The 22,280-nt window shown below is 40.2% G+C and overlaps 1 protein-coding gene across 1 annotated transcript; it reads right to left on the bottom strand.

The window, feature by feature from the left end:
* Positions 1 to 629: 629 nt before the first annotated feature.
* Positions 630 to 21,422, bottom strand: LOC140381548 (frizzled-3-like). The gene is made up of 10 exons (XM_072465613.1): positions 20,743 to 21,422; positions 5,233 to 5,429; positions 4,575 to 4,877; positions 4,329 to 4,491; positions 3,957 to 4,256; positions 3,379 to 3,630; positions 1,461 to 1,609; positions 1,264 to 1,378; positions 1,017 to 1,180; positions 630 to 940 (listed from the first exon to the last, which is right to left on the bottom strand). The coding sequence occupies exons 1-10, from the start codon at positions 21,040 to 21,042 to the stop codon at positions 718 to 720; spliced, it is 2,166 nt and encodes a 721-aa protein (XP_072321714.1). The 5' UTR covers positions 21,043 to 21,422; the 3' UTR covers positions 630 to 717.
* Positions 21,423 to 22,280: the final 858 nt, after the last annotated feature.

Below are 22,280 nucleotides of genomic sequence, written 5' to 3'. Positions count from 1 at the left end.
AAGGTTATTCAATGTGCAGCTATGAGGCATCAAGATAGAACACTGGTTTATAATACACTGATGTCTTAAGTGTTTTATGAGACAGTGTGTTTATTATAAAGTGTTTATTTCCAAAGCTGCCGTTTTGTTTTGTCATCGGAGCCTTAATGTTTTCACACTGTTTTAAACTCAACTTAACTTTGAGTTATAAGTGCCAAACCATAGGCTAGGATGGTTTGTAGCGGCGATCATTACGTCCACACCACAAAGGTCCACCATAATAGGCCCATTTTTGTCTCTCATACAGTGCAAGGTAACACTATTGTTATTTAAGTATGAGGATGAACTGTAAAACTTGTTTTCTGTCTGTAATTACCAAAAAGTGTTGATTGTAACAAAGGCAATATCCTGTATACCCTGTAAATGACTCCCAGATCTGAAAGTAAACATATGACTTCAGTTCATGGTTGCACAAGCTTCTTGTTCTTCACCAACTCACTTCGACTCAATAATGGTTTCCCCCATGTTTTAGTTTTTTTCAGCTGCAGAAATTACTGCAGATGACAAGAGTAAAAAAACAGGTCTATAAAAAGTCCTGTAGATCCACCAGAGCAGCCTCACTGATTACCACTTTTCACCATAGCAACCGGCGGCCGTCTTAAGTGTCTTTCTTAAGTGCCATTAGTGATGAGAGGGAACATTCACAGCTCTTTGATTAATTTGACCAACTTTGAATGTTCAGGCACTCGTGCCATCGTTCTCAGGCGCTTGCGAATCAAGTGCCCCGGTGCCGTGTGTGATCACAGTGTTTGGGGCTTCGGCTGTGTCCCGTTGACTGCCTTGTTTGGAGTGGTTGTCAGTCTGATGCAGGCTGCTGTGAGCGGACACTGGCCTCTCAATCGGAGGCACAGAGCTGCATAAACTCTGCTCGTCTGTAGCATGTGGAGCCACTGTATCATTCCTGTCAATAGTAGAAGAAGTTAAAAATATACATATATAAAATGTATTTTCAAAAAGCTGGATGATGGTTGCTATACCGTTCCCCTTGCGTGCGTCTGAGGCTGCCGTGGTAACTGGCTTTGCTGTGGACACTGCTACCTCGGCTCCTGGTGGATGAGGGCTGTCCGTGGTGTGTCCTCTGTGGTTTGTCCAGGTCATCAATAACCGCCAGGTTTGTCGAGGATGCATGAGTGGATGTTCCCTAAAGATGCATAGTAACAATGATTAAAATATGATTCATTATTATTATTCATGCTAATGTAATAAGTATGTTGTGCGTCTTACCTGGGTGGACGTTCCTCTGGACTTGCGGACAACAGGTGTATTTGGTTCACGCAGTAAAGACTGGGTGAAATCCGGCTGCTCCTGAAGAACCTGGCGAGACTCATTCACGCCACTGCTGCAGGGACCAGAATGACAACAGATGTTAACAACTTAAATATGCACATTAGACGGCTTGTACATTTCCTCTGCATTCTCACTCTTTGCGTCTGCGTCCTTGTAGAAAATTGGCCCATTCATAACACGTCTTCTTACTTCCAACCCAGAAAACAGAGGGAATGCCAACCACCAGCATCATTAGATATTTAACAAGGAACACAATCATCGATGGATGACTGGCCTGCTCCACCTGAAAGACAAAAAACAACAGATATATAACTAGAAGAACAATTTACTACAGTGTTTTACAAAGTTGCTGGTTAATGATTGTCGTGAATTAAGTAGAATCATTTGAAAGGACAGAATATTCTTTACTGCTGATGTAGTGTAGCCTATCCACCACCAGAGGGAGCAGGCGGTTGTGCTAAATGCATCCTTTGTGAAAAGGATATTTGCTTACAAAGAAGGAATTGCTGTTACTGAATTACTGTTAGATGCTAAATGTATACTTGGGTAATTCACAGTAAAGACGAGCTTTATGCTGATCTAAAAACAAACTTTAAAAGTTTACAAAGTTTTTGCTTAACATGCAATTTTCCCAGACTAGTTAAGAAATCCACAAATTACCTCCAAAGAAGACACATAACACCAGCTAAATCTTTAACTGTACAGAATACATACATTTGCTGCTCTTAACAAGCGCATCCCTCAGGGGCAAAGATCATGTAACACATCGCAATAATGAAATTCCAAAGCTACCACTGGACTTAGGGGGGGTCTGTCTTTATGAAGGTCCACACACGCACACCAGTAACACAAGTGGCTGCACCTGCCCCAGTCCTGTCTAAGACCACTGTCACTCACACCTCTGACAGCACTGATCCCATTATAAGAGAAAATGAAAACAACGACAGCTCGTGTCTCTATCACGCCTAAAAATGTGATCAAAATGGGAAAAAAAATATTCATGGGTCTCAGCTTCCTGGTTTATGCAACATTTTGAGTTTTTCCCCATTCAAAAGAGCAAATGATTTGGTTTAAATTGTTAATCACTATGGAAACAGTCTTTATTTCTTATTATTCTGAAACTCATATATAGAAATTCACAAGCAATGTGTCTGTCTGGACTGAGCAGGTTTATTTTGGTTAATAATTTAGAGATGGGCTGTGTAGAATAGCACACCCCACTACGCTTCATAATAACTCCCACAAAGGGCTCATAGACGTCAGGCAGCAGTGCATGACCGAGCAAGTCCAAAGAAGAGAGTGAAGTGCACTGGAAACAGGAAAAGCCAGAGACACGAGGGGTAAATTCTACTGCTGAAGTTACGTACATTATTTTATCTTTCACCAGGAAAATTAACTGAGGTAATGAAGCACAAAGCCATCTCCTCTATCTTCAAGCTGCTGGGCATGGTGTTTGTTAAAACCCTTTGGCTGTTCGGGTTTAATTTGACCAAGACATTTGTGACTTAATACATTTTGAAATTATACTGTAAAAATTCAAGAAACCCAAAGAAAGTCCAAGGATCAAAGAGTTTGTTCATTTTTTGTATAATTTAATTTACATTTAGAGGAAAAAAGGATCAGTTAACTTTTTATTGCGCAATATCTATTTTAAAATAAATAAAATCATAATAAATTAATACATCTATTATGACTATTATTATTATTATTATTAAGTAGATGGTTTCAATATTTAAAAAGCAAATAGGGCCCAACTATCCTGAGGGACTTTAAGAGGACAAATGTGATTTTTTTTTAAAAGAATGCCTGCGGGTTAAGATAGTGATGAATGGTGAATATTTGTGCGTCGAGCAGAGATGAACCTGTGAACACATCTGCTTCAAGACAGGAAACAGCCTCGAGTCAACCCAAGGGTCCTCTCTCCTCGTCAATTATTAATTGTTAAAATATGAAATTTGAGTGTTCATGAAAGCACCTAAATTGGAATGAGAAATGCTGATATTTGGGCCTAGAGCCATAATATGACTACATGAATATTATAATTGTGAATACCTTATACGGGCAGGGGATGTGATAAAATCTGCAGTTCTCCTCCATCCAGATTGTTTCCCAAAGGTTTCGATAGGTGTGTTCGTAAAAATAGCAGCATATCACAGTGACCAGGGGCACTAGGTAGAGCACAGAGAAGATGCCCATGCGGATCATGAACTTGACCAGTTTGGTTTGGTTCTCCTTCTCCAGTGGGATCTCCATCCTGACGCGGTTTAGAGCCACAATGCCCACTAAGAGCAGAGCCACACCCACCTAAACAGAGAAATATGGTGTAAGTAAGAGGGAGGCTGTGCACTTTTTAAATGTTGTATATGGTTTGGAGCAGAGGACAGACTTTGGAGGTGAATAAGGTGAATAAAATCAAACGGAAAATTATGATTGCTCAATATAAGGAAAACAATTGTTACACATTTTTTGTTATATTGTCCATCTCTAAGTAAGATAAATGTTTGTTATCTGCTTTATTAGAGCAGATTAAATATTAAAAGCTGCTAAAAGATACATTACATTGTTTTATCCAGCTTATGTTCCTCCACACACACATCTGCATCTTCCACCCACTCCTTTATCCCACTCACTGCCACGTTGAAGGAAAGCGGTGCCAGAACAAACCACCTCAGCGTGTCTATGTCATACAGTCCTATGAAACACACTCCACTGATCCCATCTCCTTCAATTTTGTTGAGGGCCAGCAGGGTGACGGTCAAGGCCCCTGGGAGGCCCCAGGCGAGCGCATGAAAGAGGAGTGCTTTCTTCTCTATGGCCTCGCTGCCCCATTTAGGAACGGCAGCCAGGAACCAAGTGATTGTCAGTATGACCCACCACACGGAGCCCGCCATGGTGAAGAAGTACAGCACCATGAAGAACACCGTGCACACCTGAAGGGGAAGATAGTATCAGGTGTTTTCAGATGAACTAACTAACTCATCAAAACACATGGGACATCTTACTTTGTTGTGTGAGCCCTGTGTGATGGTTGCAGCTTTGAACTGGGCAGGGCTGGCAGAGTTACATGCCACTCTTTCCTCCAAAAGAAAACCAAGGAAAAACACCAGCGAGACCATGACATAACACACAGCATAGAAGATGATCGGCCGCTCTGGATATCTGAACCTAAAGACAAACGAGACACTTTTAAATTTGAGACAATGTTACAAGTACAACATGACGTAAGATGATCATAAAGAGGTTCCAACCTTGTAACATCAATGAGAAACGTCAAAAAGGTGAAGAGAGTTGCAGAGAGGCAGAGGATGGATATAACCCCAATGAAGTAACGCATAAAGGTCAGCTCTTTCTGGCTGAAATACATTGAAGGACAGGGAGGAGAACAGTCCTTCCTGCCCATAAAGGTGTATCCCAGCTCAGGTTCGATCTTCAGCTCTCTGGGACACCAGAATCCATAGTCTCTCTGCACCGTCAGTGACGACTGGTCCGTAGGTTCAGGGCTGGTCTGCAAGTCCTCAGGACGAGGATAAGACTCATCACAGTCTGGAAACCTGAACAAGACAGAAATAGTCTTAACACAGTATTTATAAAGTCTGCTGTGGGGACTAGGGATGAATGATTATGGAAAACAAATATCTGATACATGTTCTGATTTGGTTTGCAATAATATATTTGAACTCACCCTTTGAGAGAACACTAAATGCACAACAAACTTGGACTAGAATAATCCGTTTTTATATGAAATAAGACAGGAGGGGAGACAGGATAGTTTATTTCCCACAGAAAGCATAATATTACCTAAATAGTTGCCGTTCTGTGATTTGTAATTGTGTCTGTGACAATAGAGACTGCGTTTTTGAATATTCACTTCACAGTTGGTGTTGACTGAAGAGTATCCAAACACACCTGCTACAATCCATGTCTTCTGGCCAGAATAATCCAAATATCTCCATGAGGTTGTGACACTCGTCTTTAGCTCTCTGGCATATACCTCGACACGGCATGGACACCCGGCCGTACTCGGTGCACACCGGGGCATAAAGGGAACACAGGAACATCCTCAGGTCAGCGCTGCACACCAGGTTTACCAAGGGGTGGAACGGCTGCAGGAGAGAAACAAAATAATGATACATCCCAAAACAACAGTAACAAGAGAATTCCCATTTTTCAAATATGATCAAATATACATTTTCGGAAAGTGCGAGCATCATGGTGTGGGTCCCTGGTCACTGAGGGGCACTTTATCACACATGCTAATAGGCCTCTCGCCAGCTTGTGGCGCTCAGGCCTAAAAAGGGAATTGTGAGCTCTAGGATATCAACATTTTCCACAAAGTTCTCTGATTAAATCGTTATTAAGTCTGTACAGTTTGCAGTTAAGCACAAACAAGCTGCGAGGGAACTGAACTGCTGAGCAGCTCATATTAAACCAAAAATAGTCATCAGAGAGGATGAAGCTGGGATGTTCACTGCTGAAGGATACATACAACTCTGTAGAAGCTCATGAAATATGTACAGCTCCAATCGTATCACCAAGCAGGCTTTTGAAGTGAGGTACTGCAAAGACAGGCTGCAGTCACAGCCGTATGCTAACACACTGAGCAAACAGACAGCAGGCTAATATACATTCAGCTCCCGGAGGAGGCAGGGAAAGGTCAAAGAGTCAGAGGCATCAGCGGGCAGAAGATGATCATGTTTCTATCAAGCACAAAATGACCATTCTTCTAAATAGAGAATAGAGAAATAGAGCAGTTAAATAAGTAAATACTTACTTATACATGAGTTTTCAGTGTTATGAATGATGATGAGTATGTATGTTTAAGAAATATTAAAGGCCAAGTCATTTCAAGGTCATTCTTTACTGTGTTGATGGTATTATTTATTTATTCTTCATTTAACCAGGAAAGTCCCGCTGAGATTTGGGACACACATATCAATAATATGCACTGGCAACATTGAAGGCGGCTAGAAAGTATCCACAGCAACGGACAATGGAGAGCAAAGTGTTCAGTTGTGTGAGATGTGCAAATTGTGAAAACAGTAAGTAAACCCAAAATGTTCAGAACATGTTACAGATCGGAGCAGAGCAGTCGGATAATGAATGAGGATTAGTCTAAAACAAAACACTTGCTGCACATAGCATCACTGTTCAATTAGTAGATGTGAAAAGAGGGCACTTGGGGTGATTGCTCACTACAAAGTCTACAGTATCTCTTTACAAACTCAGTGAATACATATGTACAGAGGTGCATGGCTCAGTGCTTTTATGTGTGTTTTATGTCCATATTTTGAGTACAGTTGGCCCTGTTGAGTATGTTTTGATCGTTCTCAATTGCGGTGCTCCAGATCTACACATTGTACATGCTCCACCAGTAAATGGGTGCACTGGTGCATGAGCGCTGTGACATAGTTTTCAGCTGTTCGCGCATACAGCCCGAGCCTACACACTGGACAAAACCACTTACTGTACTTCAATATTTTACATCTGGCTGATTTCTCTTGTATGTTTGCACGCAAACTTTAATCACAGGCACGGAAAGGAAACTAGATGTGATATGATTGCTGGAAGAACTAGTGCACATTAAAGCCATCCAAATATATATTCAAAATGAGAGATTAGACCAACATTTAAAATGTAAAATATTAAAAAGTTCAAAATTACAAAGTAATCCAATGCTGTACACAAAAGAGTATTTATTTAGCATATTATAAATATAAATAAAAAAGTATATAAATATATAATGTTCACACCTTAATATTGTTTTTGATCAACGTTGTTTTTAAAAAAACTATAATTATTCATTGTTTCATGTTCCTAGTTTGTGAATTTTGTTCACTGGCAGTAAAACCTATTCTCTAACCAGTGAATTTGAAGCTCTGGTTAGAAACCATCCATAGAATTATTATTATTATTTGCAAGTGTGTTTTGAGGTATTTGTTAATTTTATTGATTATGTTTGAATATTTTACTTTACATTTTATTGGGGTATCATGTGTTTCTTGGTTTTATTTGTGTTTTGTATTTGACAAGGTACCAATGACAAGGAGACATTTGGTTTTGCCCTGTATAAATAAATTCTCTCTATGTATGTATCACCACTGCTATTGAAATGCAATACAATTATTTGTCTATGTGTTTTAGTCATTGCTACACATAATCTCAGTATATTTTCAAACTGAATAAATTACGTAATCTGGGGAGCAGAGACGTACAGTGATAAACTGTCAGATAATCTGTCAGAACCAAAAGAGCTCTACCTACATTTTATCTCGTGTCCTTCGTGTGAGTCTCAATAAATGAAATGTGTTTTGTTGTATTGCATAGCCTTCTAATCTACAAAGCTAAACCACACAAGTGCTGCTTGTTGGTATCTCAGTGGCAGCGGCCCCTGACTGTCGCCCGGGGCTTCACTTAGCTGAGTAGCAGTGGTAGTTTTACATGAGAGTGTCCGGTGCCGCCAGGATGGAGCCTTTCTTCTTGTTTCTTCTTACAGTGTGTGACGTCTTTGTGTTTGTGCCCATTTCACCAGTTCTTTTTGGATACGTGAGGTTATGTTGTTGTACATTCCACTTATGCCTTTCTAAAAAACGATTTGAGCATGTGCAGAGGTGTACTGTCTGCGTACAATTATTCTGTCAATCAATGGCAATTGCCCTGAACAACCGTCACAAAGGGAATATTATAACGTGGCTTAGCTGTACCTCCTACAGAGAGAGGAGGAGCTCAGCAGTCACGCAATTTACTTTATCCATAGAAATTTAGAAAAGAAAAAATTAATACAAGCAGTCTTAGCAGTGAATATATGTTCAATTTTCTGTTACTCACGTTTATCCATGTATATGCTAATGCGTATACATGTTTTTTATTCCGCAGATATACAATAGACTGAGGCCAGATCTTTTTTGCTAGAATATTCTGAAAGTATCCTACAAAAATAACATCTTGTCTGTTAAAACTATACAAATAGCAACTTGCCCTTAGACATTTGGCAAGCAAATTTGTGGGAATTTCTTTTTAATAATGTAGTGTTAGCATATGTCATACATCAATGTCAACGTCTGATTACTATTCATTCCTCGGTGAAATTACTTTAACTAGACATTACTCTCTAAAATGTTGTAATGTGTGTTATTTAGGACAACTAATTGCAGGCTTTGTGTAAGTGAAGGGAGATGCAGAGTAGTTTTTTTGACAAGGGATAAAATGGAAAAAGCCCCCCCCCGACCAGTCCACCTCTTGTTCAATAGAAGGATTAAGTTTCTTTCACCCCACTCCTTCTATGTCCAAAGAAACCCATGGGGCAGGAGTTAGAAAAAAGTAAAATAAAAAAGAAGCTGAAGGAAAGCGTATATGTCACATAGTACAACTCAGTATGTGTTTAGCAGACAAATCATTTACAACAAGTAAATGGGAATGGAAAAATGTATACACTGAGGTAATGAATTTACCCAAGTTATTGTGGTCTTCATATGTTCTATTTACAGGTGTCGTGCATTTGATTCCGGGCCTGAATCATTTGTTGCCTGTCTCTTCCCCGTCTCTCCCCCGTCTCTCCCCCTTTCACGCTGTCCTGTCTAACAATGCCAGAAACCCACATTTTAGTGAACATTTTCCCCTTCCATAAAACTGGAGCTCAGAGTGAGTCGTCACACATCATAGAATATTTTCAATGAATGTCAAACCAATGGGCAACATACTAAACCCCATTAAAGTGTGATAATACATGTATTTACCAGTATTGACCGAGCATCAGAGCAGGACGTTACACAGCTTTTTTGTTTGCGTTTCATATGGATTTGGCTGGATGGATGTTGTGCACATCTGACCTGTAATCTAAAGTTTGTGATGCCCAAGCTCTATTGCCATTTGCCATAGATGTTCTGTCATTGGCGTTTTGCATGTGTGCGGCACGTTACTCCCAGAAAATCCAGTTATCCCACTCTGCAGAAACTCATACATGCATTGACTAAAGTCGGAGGGCAGAATGAAAGAGAAGCAAGGAGAGAACTGCCGTGGAGTGGAGAAAAGAGCTCTTTCCCGGTGGATTAGGGAGTCAAATGGATTGGAAGAAGTATCTAAGAGCGAGAACCTGAAAACATCCGGAAAATGTCACCAGCTTTGTGCTCTGATCTGATTGAGGTGGCAGAATGTTGGGTCCGTGCCCCCAAACAAACAACCAAAAGTACCCGCACGTAGATCTAGCCCTGTGTTCAAGTCTTGGCAATCTCGGAGCTAAAGCTTATAGTTCATTTGCATTTAATACATTCTTTGCCTATACACTGTCCTTTATATTGATTTAAAAAGAAATCCAGGCAAAATTACAGCTGTAATAGTGGAGTTTTTACAAAATGATACACGGCATTTTAAAAATTACAACTGGTTCAGTATTTCTCATTATTAGAGGATTAGTATGCGTCCTCCCATAGCACGTATCGGTAGAACAAAAGCTCATCATCCCAGTAATATATGAATGTATCAGTGTATGCATGTATCAGGATACAGTATGAAGGCAGGTAATAGCATAACATTTGTACTAAGCCAATTACATGAAATAAAATAAAAAAGCAACCAATAAGCCGCTAAGTCTGGCAAACGCCCATTCTAACTGCTTAATAATTGCGTTGCACTATAAATGTTCTGGTGAGTATAGTGTTAATAAAGGTCATCTGCAGGATAAAACCATCCACAGCCGATCACTACTATGAATAAACCCTGCAGCAATAAATATGTAAATCAGCATTTTTTCCTGTGCCAAGTGCACTACCTGGTGATGTTCTGACTAAACCTGCCTTAAGCCGTTCTGCACACGTCCCCAATAGGCTCGGCTCTATTCTTCCTCCGGTGCCAAGGCTGTCGGAATCCACTCTGTGCTCCTGGGTTTGGACAGAACTTAGACGCTCAGGCTCGAAGCACAAATCATGACAGACCACGAGAACTTTCCCTGCATTAGCAAACTGGGACATCTCAATCTGCAATGCTATTGAGCAACGATGGGATGAATGCCATAGCAACGTGTTTGGATGCAAAATATAATAATACCTGCATTAAGATGTATTTTGTAACATGCCCAGTTACATGGTTCAACCAGAGTACTGTATTCTGACACTTAGAATACTTTCACTTGAAGTATTATAGTTTAAACATAGGATTAATACAGCTTCATGTTTTTTTCACTGTTTGTTATGCATTTATTTATTTATTTATTTATTACAAGTGATGTCACAATGTTATAATCATTGTGAGGAGACACATGTTTTGATTATTCTCCATATCTGGCATTAAGACCAAACAACAGTAAAAATAATTTGTATAGTGTATAATGATGACCATTCCTTACTAGCTTTATGAAATTAAACTTTGTGGATAAAAAGTGTGATATTGTCACCAAACAGCCAGATAAAAAAAGTACTTCATTATGTAGTAGTGCTTTTTTGGTGCATATTTTAAACTGAAATTCCTCATTCTTGCTGCCTACGACTCTCATGATTGTTATGTTTTACTTTTACTACCGGTATGTAATATATATATATATATATAATATATATATATAACAGACTATTGATTAAACGAATACTTTAAAAATCCCAGAAGGGATTAAAGAAATCACACATGCAGTGGTGTTTTCTTTATTTTCTCACCAATACCATGAGTTTTTGAAGCCTAAAATGCAAGGATACTGCCATTTATTCATTTGATTTTATCCGAATACCACCAAATAAAAAATAACTTAACAGTTACTGAAATGTTTTATTCTAAATATAGAATTAATGATTTAATTAAAATAAAATAGAAAAAAATGCATAAATAGTACAAAGTTTGACCTTTCCAGAATAGTTTTAGAATAGTCCTAATCTTATCATATCTCAGATAAGAACACATGACATTTATTATTAGTAAGCTTTTTCTGTATATTCCAAATCAAGTATTGTAACAACACTAACGTCTATACAACTATAACAACAGTTTTGCTATTGATTCAAAAACCTTGGTGTGACACTGTGTAAGACATAAAACATATGATTCTTGGCTCTTGGAGATTAATAAACAGATAAGTCCTGAACTGTTAACCTACAATAACTATTGTCAAAGATATCAACTACCACGGTAGTTTTGTGTCATACATTTCAAAATATAAATGATGGTGGCAAAACTCTATATATTTTTTCTTTTGTCTTTTGCCTCAGGTCATGGATTTTAGAGACAGAAGAGGAAAGAGTGCAAAGCTCCCACAATATCTCAATTACAATACACTTACCATACCCTCTGATATTTTCCTCACCAGCTCTCTGCTTATTTCATACACTTTAAACCCAGAGTTATTGCTTCTGCCTCTCACCTGTGGACTTGCTGTCTGGATTGCAATTTGCCATTTTGAGCCTGCACGCTCCATAATGCAGCATAAATACATTTTGGATATACATTCATACTGCGGGCACTTCCACCGGGACACATATGCACGGTAGTTCTGGCTGTGCGCCGGCTTCTCCTCGCTCACGCTCGGGGGACAGACAGGCGTTGGTCATGAATAGCCAACTGAGCAGACCGTGATGCTCTCGTCGCTAATCTCTGAATAGACAGTGAAGAAAGGGGCACCCTTCTCTCACACTCTCTCGCGCTTTCATTCACTCCTGCGTTTATCCGCGACCAACCATCCTTCAGTCACAAGCGGCAGACAAAGCCATTAATAGCATTCCCCTTCACGTTCACATCCCCTCCTCTCCTCCTATCTCTGTTTTTTCCCCAATTATTTGTAATTTTCTTGGCATGCATTTACTCTGCGCAATTACGCTGACATAAATCCCTCCCCTCTACATTAGCATTCATAGGCTTTTACATCTTTATTCCACCTGTCATTTCATATTTGAAGAGATGGCTAAGCAACATTATTACTGCAGCCTCCCACACGCTACACTCTCTGGTCCCAAGCTGTGATAAATTCAAAAAGCTGGGTCACAGAGGGCATTTGACTCAAAACCTGTGTCAAACTAATATGGACAGCTTGGCAATTTTCTGTGGTGATTCCTCAAAGATCAGATATAATCACTAGTCTGAGCCACACGACAGGTGCTTGGCAGATTCAGACTTCACTTTAACTTTATGGGCCATGATTTTGCCTGTAATTTGTCTCTGTATAATCAAACAACACTTACGATTCTGGTAAGTCTGAAAAGGGATTATGTCATTGTACAGTTAGAACAGACAGTTAAACACCCCTTTTCTTTCAGATGAACTGTTGACTACTGAATCATGTCTGCAGAAGCCGTATTTAATTGCAGGTTGTACTTTGCCAAGTGTCTTATTCCCAGCAGTGTCACTTAGAGCATCAATGAGGGGAAATGGTTAAAGTTCAATAAGGGTTACACCACCTTTGAACGTCCTTGTAGTTTTATAGCTGTAGTTGCAACAAAAACCTCCACCATGATAAACTTTCTAATTAAGTGTTTCCCGTCTGACACAAAATGTAATTCATGTCTTGTTAAACATCTAATCAGCACCTTTTCCCGGCTTTGTCAAGGAGGTTACTTTTTAGCAGTAGATCTAGAAACACATTTTAATTATAATAGAGATTTTTACTGATTTTTATATCCAACTAAATCCTTAGGCTGAGATCTGCTCGTGCATCTTTTGTGCGTTAATAACGTGGGAGACTGAACTCTAGACGGCTCAAAAACAGAGGTGGGAAGTATTGAGAGCTAGATTTACTTGGAGACACTTTTTACATAAATTGTACTTTTTAGAGTAAGTTTTCTGACGTCATGACAATTTAAGGTCAACAATATTAAATTTGTTAAAATTTGCAGCCATGTTCAAAATCAGATGACTTGTTTTGTGCCATATTGTGTCTTTTTGTATTTTATCTAATGTTTGTCTGCATGATCCCATGAACGTATTAATCAAATCAGATTTTAGATACATTTGATGCACTCAATACTCCAAATACGTTCAAACACTTACTTGGGTCACTACTTTTTACTTCTACTTGAGAAGTACCAGTAACATTTAAAAGAAACGTTAGTCAAGTACACATTTTGGTTACTCTACTTTAAAGCAAGAATCCCAGCAACAGTCGCTTTTAATATCCAACCAACAAATCAACCCAATAAAAGTGTACTTCCAACTCTTAGAATAGATGTTGTGGGATTTCTTCAAGTCATTGTACTTTTTTCTGCTGCAAGTTTATATAATCTGCAGACTTCGATGAGGACTTTGGAAGTATATCTGATATGAATTCCTTTGTCTGATTGATAACATGGTTGCGTCTCACCGCCTTTGTCCTGCAGGTTTATTCCCGATCATGCACTCGCCCTCGCCCCCTGCTCCCCATTCACACACGCTCCTCACCCCCCCCCCCATTCCTCGTCCTTCCTCGAGGCCTATTTAACTGCCATGGTAACAGGTGACAACGGCACAGGGAGGAGAACACACAAACCCTGCCACACACCCGCATTATAGACTTCTCTAAATGGGGGAAACCATCCAAAAAGTATGAACAACAAGCTTAAATAACAAGCGACAGAGAAAGTGTGAAAACGGGAAGAAAAGGACTGGGAGAAGCGAGGCGAGAGGGTCAGCTTTAACAATACAGAGATGGTAACGGCAAAACAATGAGGCCCAATGTGAGGGCACCTACACATTTCCTCACCTCAGCCAGGCTGACGTTATCATTTTCTATTTTTTTTTTTTAAATGTAGCACATCCAAACGTTCAGAACAAAAAATGTACAAGAAATAACACTTGAGTGAACTGCATTGCCGAGCCTAATTAGCCCCGTCGTATAAAGATTTTTTTCTCACACAATTAATTTAACCCAATATTGGATTTGAGCAACACTGTTCACCAGACCTCTCAATCCTATTCACGTTGTAGAATCTGCTGCTCAAGCATTTATGATAATCCTGCAGCATGTCTTCATATTCCTCGAAATCCTTTAAGATCATCATGAACACAAAACAGAAGTATTAGTAAAAAATGAGCCTGCCCAACTGTATAATTTATATGAGAAGTTTGGATGGTTTTTCCCCTCCTCTACAACAATAATTCTATCACGCCAAAACCAATCATTATGCATAAAGTGAGACTCTCTATACAAACACTGACCATTGTAATGAGCAGGAGGTGAAACATTCACACATTCCAATTCATAGAGTGAGAGGATGACCATATATTAGATTAATACAAGCTTGTGGTTAGCGTTGACAATAAAAGCTCCTGTTGGACCTGACGTGATGAACTTATCCCTGACATGCTACAGTGGCTTTTGCATGAAAAGGGGATCATTGATACAGTGTTGGTGAGTGTGTTTGAGAGCTTAGCACTGAGGGTTAAACATTACTCACTCCACACACAGCTCCCAGGCTGGGTCATGGGTTCAGATTAGGACCTTAAGACCCGGATAACCTATATTTATGTTGTATCAGCATCATGCAGCACAACAAAACCTCAAGTCATAAAAAAAGATTCTTAAAACTACCAACTTGGTCCAACTTGCATTATTAAGCTCTAATTTCCTGCTTAATATCTGCTGCTCCATTTATCCAATTTCCTTATTTTATTTCAATACTGGGACAGGCAATATGAGTGACGTTTCCTGTCCTGGAAGAATGCACCCAGGCTAAGTGTGAAATTTACTAGCTAGTTAACACAAACTTTCAAAACTTGCCAACAAGTCCCGCGCGTTATTTCACACATATCTTGTGAAGAAGTATAAATATGCCTCACCATGCAGAAGTATTTTTGTATTTTAATGTGGACCACAAAGCAGTATTCAAGCACTAAACAATCCCCTTCAAATCTCCCATTGGGCATTGCGGAGCAGGATAAACGGCACTGGGAGCTTTGCTGATAGGAATGCGTTGCCAAAACCAGCATCAGGCAGTTGCTTTGTTCTACGCATAAATAAATGATTGCTTCATTTGGGCTGACTGCCTCAATAGACCCCGACAGAAGGAGCTGGATAATCAACGAGAACTTTAAAACTCGACGAGGGCCGGTGTGTCTATGAGTGAAAAGGGTTTGCAGCCTCTTCAGTCGCTCTCGGTACATGCACACGGACACACAGACATCAATGAGCTGCCACGTATTCACACGCACACAATGACTCCCCGTACTTCAACGCAACAAGCCCCAACTCTTTAAATTTGGCACACACACATTGTTTTTGAGAGGGACCCTCCCCGTGGCCTTTCCCGAATGGTGCAGTTAATTTGAAGGACAGGACCCCATGCTAAGTGTAACACAAACGCCACAGACGGCCGTGTCCAAAGACTGGTGACATTTTTATTCTGTTTTCACATACACTCAAGGTACCATTTTGAAGCATAGAGAATTATCATGCAGCCCATAATGCCTTAAAATATGCACGTTTACGTTCTCTTCTATTGATATATCTTGCAGCTCTAGTAGCCTATAACGCACCTTGAATCAAAATCGCAATTTGAATTGCTGCAAATCGCAATTAGCAGATTACAAGGACAGCAATTCTTTGGCTAACGTGATTTTCCCTCGCAAACAAACAAATTGTCCTTCCTTCCTTTGAAAACCTGCCAGCCACAAACATGTTCTGAAATGCATGGGATTATTGTATTTGCTTAATTTAAGAAAAAAGTATAATTTCCATTCTTAAAAACACATTTAAAACATCTACATTCCAAATCATGCAAGTAAAAAATTGCAAGTTTGAGCTACTGGTTGAGTTTAAAAGTTGAATTTTTAACAGAATCCTAGACGAAAATGAAATATGTTGCAATACTTGTCAAAGTATTCCCAATATACTCTTGTACACATTTCATTGGCCATGTTAGCCACTCCTCTCTCATCTTGATTAGCCTAAACAATAGAGGGTTCACGCCGCTCTCAAATCATCACGTAATAACACGACAAAATCAACCTATAGAATTGCTGTTTCTTTGCTTTAGAGTTGGAACATGATCCTGATGACGTCATAATATGCGACTAATCCCGGTCCGTCTAATTATATGCACAGACTTCAAGTAATGTCGCGACCCTCAGTGCATCCTTTGGGATTCCTAACACGCTGCAGCAGATGGGCCGTGCAGGCCACACAAGCACATTTAAGTCAGACATTATTAACCTAACATAGACAAACAAACACCATACACGTATCATAAAGACTAGAGTCGTTTGCTTCAACATAAATGTGTGTGTCCCATGCACCACAGAAGCAAGAAGACAATAGATTCATTTTTTTTATCCAATATAAAGAACCTCAGAACATTATTGTGAAAAAAAACAACATTGAAATAAATAGGGAATGCCATGAGAATGTGACATATTGTATGGCCTGTATGTTTGTTTGCCTTGTATATCTGATTTTGTTATTGAAGAGAACACACACACACACACACACACACACACACACACACACACACACACACACACACACACACACACACACACACACACACACACACACACACACACACACACACACACACACACACACACACACACACACACACACACACACACACACACACACACACACACACACACACACACACACACACACACACACACACACACACACACACACACACACACACACACACACACACACACACACACACACACACACACACACACACACACACACACACACACACCAAATACATACTAATAACAAATACATACTAATAACAAATACATACTAATAACTAATACATACATACATACTAATAACAAATACATACATACTAATAACAACTACATACAAATACATACATACTAATGACAAGAAATACATACGTACGAATGACAACAAATACATACATACATTTTAATTGACCCCTCACCAGTCCCGCCCACTTCGAAGTTCATCTCGTTCATTTTTGCCATGGGCTTTTCAGAAAAAAAAAAACGAATATTAGGGGGTTCAAAAGCACGATGGGGGCTAAGCAGCTCTGTGGTAACTAATGTCCATAACAAAAAAACAAATGCAAAATGTGATTAATACCTTGCCATTTAAATAAATGCATAGGTCTTCTGCTCATTACTTACCACATTCTGATTTCAAACATTTCCCTTTTTTTTCCCCAGAATCTGGAAAAAATGCCTGGAAATATGACCAAGCTGTGGGCGGTCACTGGTGAGCTCCATATACTGTAGTTTAAACATGTTCTGAAAGTGATTAGTTAGTGGCTCATATACTGTCTCGTCCCAAATGCATCTGGACGAGTGAATTTTTATTTGAAAACATAATAGCAAATCTAATCACACACTCTCATTATTTGTCAGAAAAATCTCAATTCAAGACCATTCAGCCCTTTTGTGCCACAAAAGGTATACCTCAACCTTCTTCCGCTCCTCCTGCTTTAATATGTGCTCTTAATGAAGTACGGGGAGGCAGATGGGGAGGCAGTTAGTGTGTGGGAATCAATGACTTCATTGTGGTGCTGAAAGAGAGATTAGCAGCTAGTTAGCAGCACTAGTGAGAGTGGACAGCTGCTCTGTTCAACCACCTGTCAATCACTCCGTCAGTCACAGGAAGTACTTGTGCCCAGTTAGCTCAAAGCCACTCCCATTAATTACACACAGAAGCACCGCAGTGGACGATCCGACTGTCAATCAAAAACGGGGGGGGACAGTAGCACGTTTGTCATCACATACCGACATCATACGCCTTGAAAATAATGTAGGTTTGATGAGGCTTTAAAATGGCAGTGATGAGGGAGCAATGTTTTATGGGACGGGGAGGTTTTGATGACAGCGTTATTTTCATCAATAGACAGCAACACAGCATGACCACTGGAGACAAAAGAGGCGTGGACGCCGACTGAACATAATGTGAAGAATTCCCGAGAAGATACAGATGCTAGATAAGTACAAGCTTGACATACAGCAGCTACTAATTCAACAGTAAAATCAATACACTTCTTCAGCACACACTTCTTGAACACACAGAATAGCTGCTAAGATGTAAACAGTTTCTCGTGACATACATTATCAAATCTCCCTGCCAAGTCATAGGAACCAGTGCGGCTCGTGTTGCCACTCCGCGTCGCCTGAAAGCCGCCTCCTTATGACTGCTGCAGGGACGGCGGGTGTCAGTTACAGGCCTCTGCTTCAGCTGGGTTAAATCAAGTTCAACAACAGATGCTTCTTACAATCCCTTGCATGGCGTGTTTTGACATGACGCCTTGGGAATTGGCTTGATTTGTGCCTCGTCCTTAATGTGCCGAGTGAATCTTATCACAGCGCAATGACGGTCATTAAGAACGCATCAAGCACAACCAAAACTGTCACTCTACAAAAGCAAAAAAACTAAGCAGTGTATGACAAGGGGTTTTCTGCATCAAATACAGATGATGGATAGGCTAATTTGTCAAAAATACAGAAAAGAGACAAATACAGAGACAAACTAGATACCGAATTGAACAATACAATTAAGTGTAGCCTATTTATTTCTGAACAGTTTGTAACTATCTGGATCAAATGTAGTAGAGCCAAATGGTAAAATAAAATCAACTATTATCTTGATTTAAAAATGATATTATAGTGTATTGAATAAAAATGTAATCATTATGGAGATGGTAAATGACACCGGGATCAATACACTACATCAATCTACTTTGCATTCATTAAATATATGCTACAGTTTCATAAATCAAAATTGGTTGAAGCTATTGAAGCTTTTCCCCAGCATTGACATAGGGCTTGAAATGTCAGTATTGTGACACATTTTCAGGCTCCTAAATCCAATAAAAGCAAATCAAGCAGCACAGTAACGAAGATATTGGTGAGTTAGAATGAAAATATACAGGCTACAAATCCAACATGGACTGGCCTGAGATATTTCATAAACTGGCAGGATCCACACATCCTTAAGGCATACACTGACTAATCTAAAAACGGTAGGAAATTATGCAGTGAGAATTGCCTCTGTGGTTTTAATGCCCTTGAAATGCCACAGGTCAGAGCGAGCGGGTCTCTGGTGTGAGAATACATGCATACACACAATAACCTTGAAGAAACGGGGATCCCAAGCACCCTGGGGCCACTTTATTAGGTACACCACGTACTAAGAGTGTATTTTAATAGGATAACATATAAAACTGGAACATTGGAATTGTATTGGTTGACTTGTCGGCCTTGAAAATCATTATTCAAAAAGCTGTGAGATACATTGGTCTTCCAGATTTCAACAGGCGTAATTTAATCTGGCTTCTCTGAACAGCTGGAGGTAGTGATAATTTATCTGAATGCATCTGCTTTCTCACAATGATTCTATCTTTAAGAGCGCTGTAGCAAAAGGTTGTTTATCACCATCAGCAGGTACCTTAAGAACTATACCACTGAAACCACTCACTTGCCAAGAAAAATGGCTTTGCAAACATTTTATACGCCCATTTTGACCAGCAGTTTGTTAAAAGGTACCACACCCAGCAGTCTTCAGGCGACATTGCCACTAGTTCTAATAAATACTTACGCTGACAAGGTAATTACAATCTTGCCATTGAGCAACACCTCGTCTCTCTCTCTGGAGTGTAACAAAGGGGTATGAAAGAGAGGCAATATGATCTGCTCCAAAGCTGTGTAACAACAGTGTTTGGTGTGTAAAATGCAGCACCTCTTGCACTAAAACCCACTACTTCTTTATTATTAATTACTTAAGTATAGCACTTCTGCTTCCTGGAGGCAGTGGTCAGACAAATTGCCTGTCTGTCTTCAGACATGAAAGGATAAGAGTAGCTGCTTATGCATCCATCTGCGTCCGCATGGAAGAGTAACTGGAGAAGGAAGATGGAGTGTAACATAAGGAAGGAGCAGGTATCGCCTTTCCTCAAATGTTTCACTGTTCTTGTTAACCCTTTGATATTTTAGGTCTCTGAAGTGCAGCGCAAGAAAAAACAACCACAGCCTTGTACTACAACCACTAGATGCAGATATGGTTTCCAGAGTCTTTTTCTGCCGGTGAAATAAACAAATACTAGATTTGCCAAACTTTGCAATAAAATAAATTGTATTTTTCTTTCACGCACCTTGCCATAATTGTATTATTTGTTCAAATAAAAATGGAAGCCAATGTAATATAAAGGTCTGAAGTGCCATTGTCCTTAGCAGATGCCTGATGCGCCGTAATGCGAAATTGGCGAGGGCTGCCTTGTACATGTTTACATTTCACTTATGTTTTCTTAAGCTCTTCGCAATATCCTCTTTATGACAGACCTGTGTCTATACCGTTCATATGCTGTTTATGAACATCGAAAGACGGGGTTTGGTGTAAAATATAGACTAAACAAACAGAATAATATGTAAATCACTGGATTAAAAGCCAAGATGGGGCCTAATGGTGTTATTTTTATATGGTTGATATGTATTATTATAATGTATTAAAAGTGTAATTTTAAGAGTGGTGTGAAGGCGGTGTTTTTCTGTGACCATGACACAAAGACGTACCTCCATGGCGAGCGCTGCTGTCTGCTGGTCATAATGATTCAACAGATTGGGCATGAAGGTGGTGTTGTAAGGCAGGTCCTGGCACATTCTCAGTCTGATGGGCTCACAGGTGAATTCGCTGTGGCTCTCGATGTACTCCATGTGAATAGACAGCGACGGGGACACCACAGAGCATAGCAGTAGGACAAGGTGGGGGACAAAAGGGACAGGGCAGAGCGTCCATCTGGAGAATGGCGCTGCAGTCCCACATCCCCGCTCACCCGCTCCATGCATCTCAGTTCTGGCTTTGGACGAGCTCATGATGACTTTATTATCACCCAGGGAACCACATCCAACTGCTTAAATAATAGATGAGCAAACATGGGGCAAAGAGGAGTTCACGCCACTAGGAAAACCAAAATAAATCCACTTGAAGATTTTTAAATTGAAAGTCTTCATGGTCTTCAGCTGCTTATTCATTGGAAAGACAATCCTTGCAGAGGAAGAAGCTCCATCACATGATTTTGTTGTGTGGGAGATTTGCAGGTCCTGGAAAAGAGTCAATAAAAGATATAGAAGCTGTAATTAAGTCTGTTGCTTTCCATCCCAGTGAGAGGGGTCACGCACAGTTTACGTAGCAGACATCCGAAAACGTGTTCTGAGCAAGCCTGGACAAACACTGCAGGTTTGGAGGCGCAAACATGAAGATTACACCTGCAGACAGGACACTCCCCCGCGCGCTGCTGTTTGTGTCAGGTTGGCACGGCAACAGTAACGCCGTTCCACACTTTGAGATACGATATCTACAAGCATTTTATAGACTACATAAAGTTATTACACCAAACTGTAACCCGAGGCAGTGGAAGCACTGGCATCATAAAACGACGCAATTAAAATATACGCGCAAATGTCAACAACACGTGCCTAAACCGGCCTGTTAAACCAGATGATCGTGATTCTAACTGTGGACGCGCAACGACAGGTGAAAGACGTACCTTTGTCGTCTCAATGAAAACCCTGAAGCTCTAATGTCTTCTCCAATGAGCCACAAGCTGCGAGTAAAGAGCCACACACAGTGACATTCCAGTCTGACTGTGAGTGCATCAGTCTTGATCTCAGAATGTGTTCGTCTTGTGCCAAGCCGCGCGCAGGACGTCTTCTTCTTCTTCTTCTTCTTCTTCGTCTTCTTCTTCTTCTTCCCTCGAGCCTCGCGCCTCACTCCAGCGCCTTCACATCATTTGACTAACGCGCGTGTTCCAGAGGTTTTCCACACACGGAGAAGATCCTCTGGTCGTATCCTCTTCGGCTCCTCGCCGGCTGCATGTGCTGCAGTGTCGCTCTTCAGTGTTTGCAGCTGGTTCCCGCAGCGTGCGGCCGACACGCGGGAGCGCGCCTCGGTGACTGCGCACAACAGTTACCAAATTGGCCCCTGGACGCTTTGAGAATTAGTGCAGAAAAAAGGGTTTAATGAGATATAACAATATTTTTATCTTACATTATTTAAACCACCAAGACCACGTCCAGTCACAGCCATTTGACTTGAAAAATGATAATATATA

This window comes from Eucyclogobius newberryi, unplaced genomic scaffold, assembly GCF_026437365.1.
Source record: "Eucyclogobius newberryi isolate DKJ021-1_F unplaced genomic scaffold, fEucNew1.0.hap1 SCAF_5, whole genome shotgun sequence".
NCBI lineage: Eukaryota > Metazoa > Chordata > Actinopteri > Gobiiformes > Gobiidae > Eucyclogobius > Eucyclogobius newberryi.
This window is presented reverse-complemented; position numbering and strand designations above follow the sequence as displayed.

What these genes read in the sequence shown, in the direction of transcription:
- LOC140381548 (XM_072465613.1), bottom strand. Translation starts at nt 21,042, where the DNA reads ATGAGCTCGTCCAAAGCCAGAACTGAGATGCATGGAGCGGGTGAGCGG. An exon ending in TTTCTCATTGATGTTACAAG is followed by an intron (nt 4,492 to 4,574) that starts GTTGGAACCTCT and finishes GTTTGTCTTTAG; the next exon opens with GTTCAGATATCCAGAGCGGC. An exon ending in CACAGGGCTCACACAACAAA is followed by an intron (nt 4,257 to 4,328) that starts GTAAGATGTCCC and finishes CTTCCCCTTCAG; the next exon opens with GTGTGCACGGTGTTCTTCAT.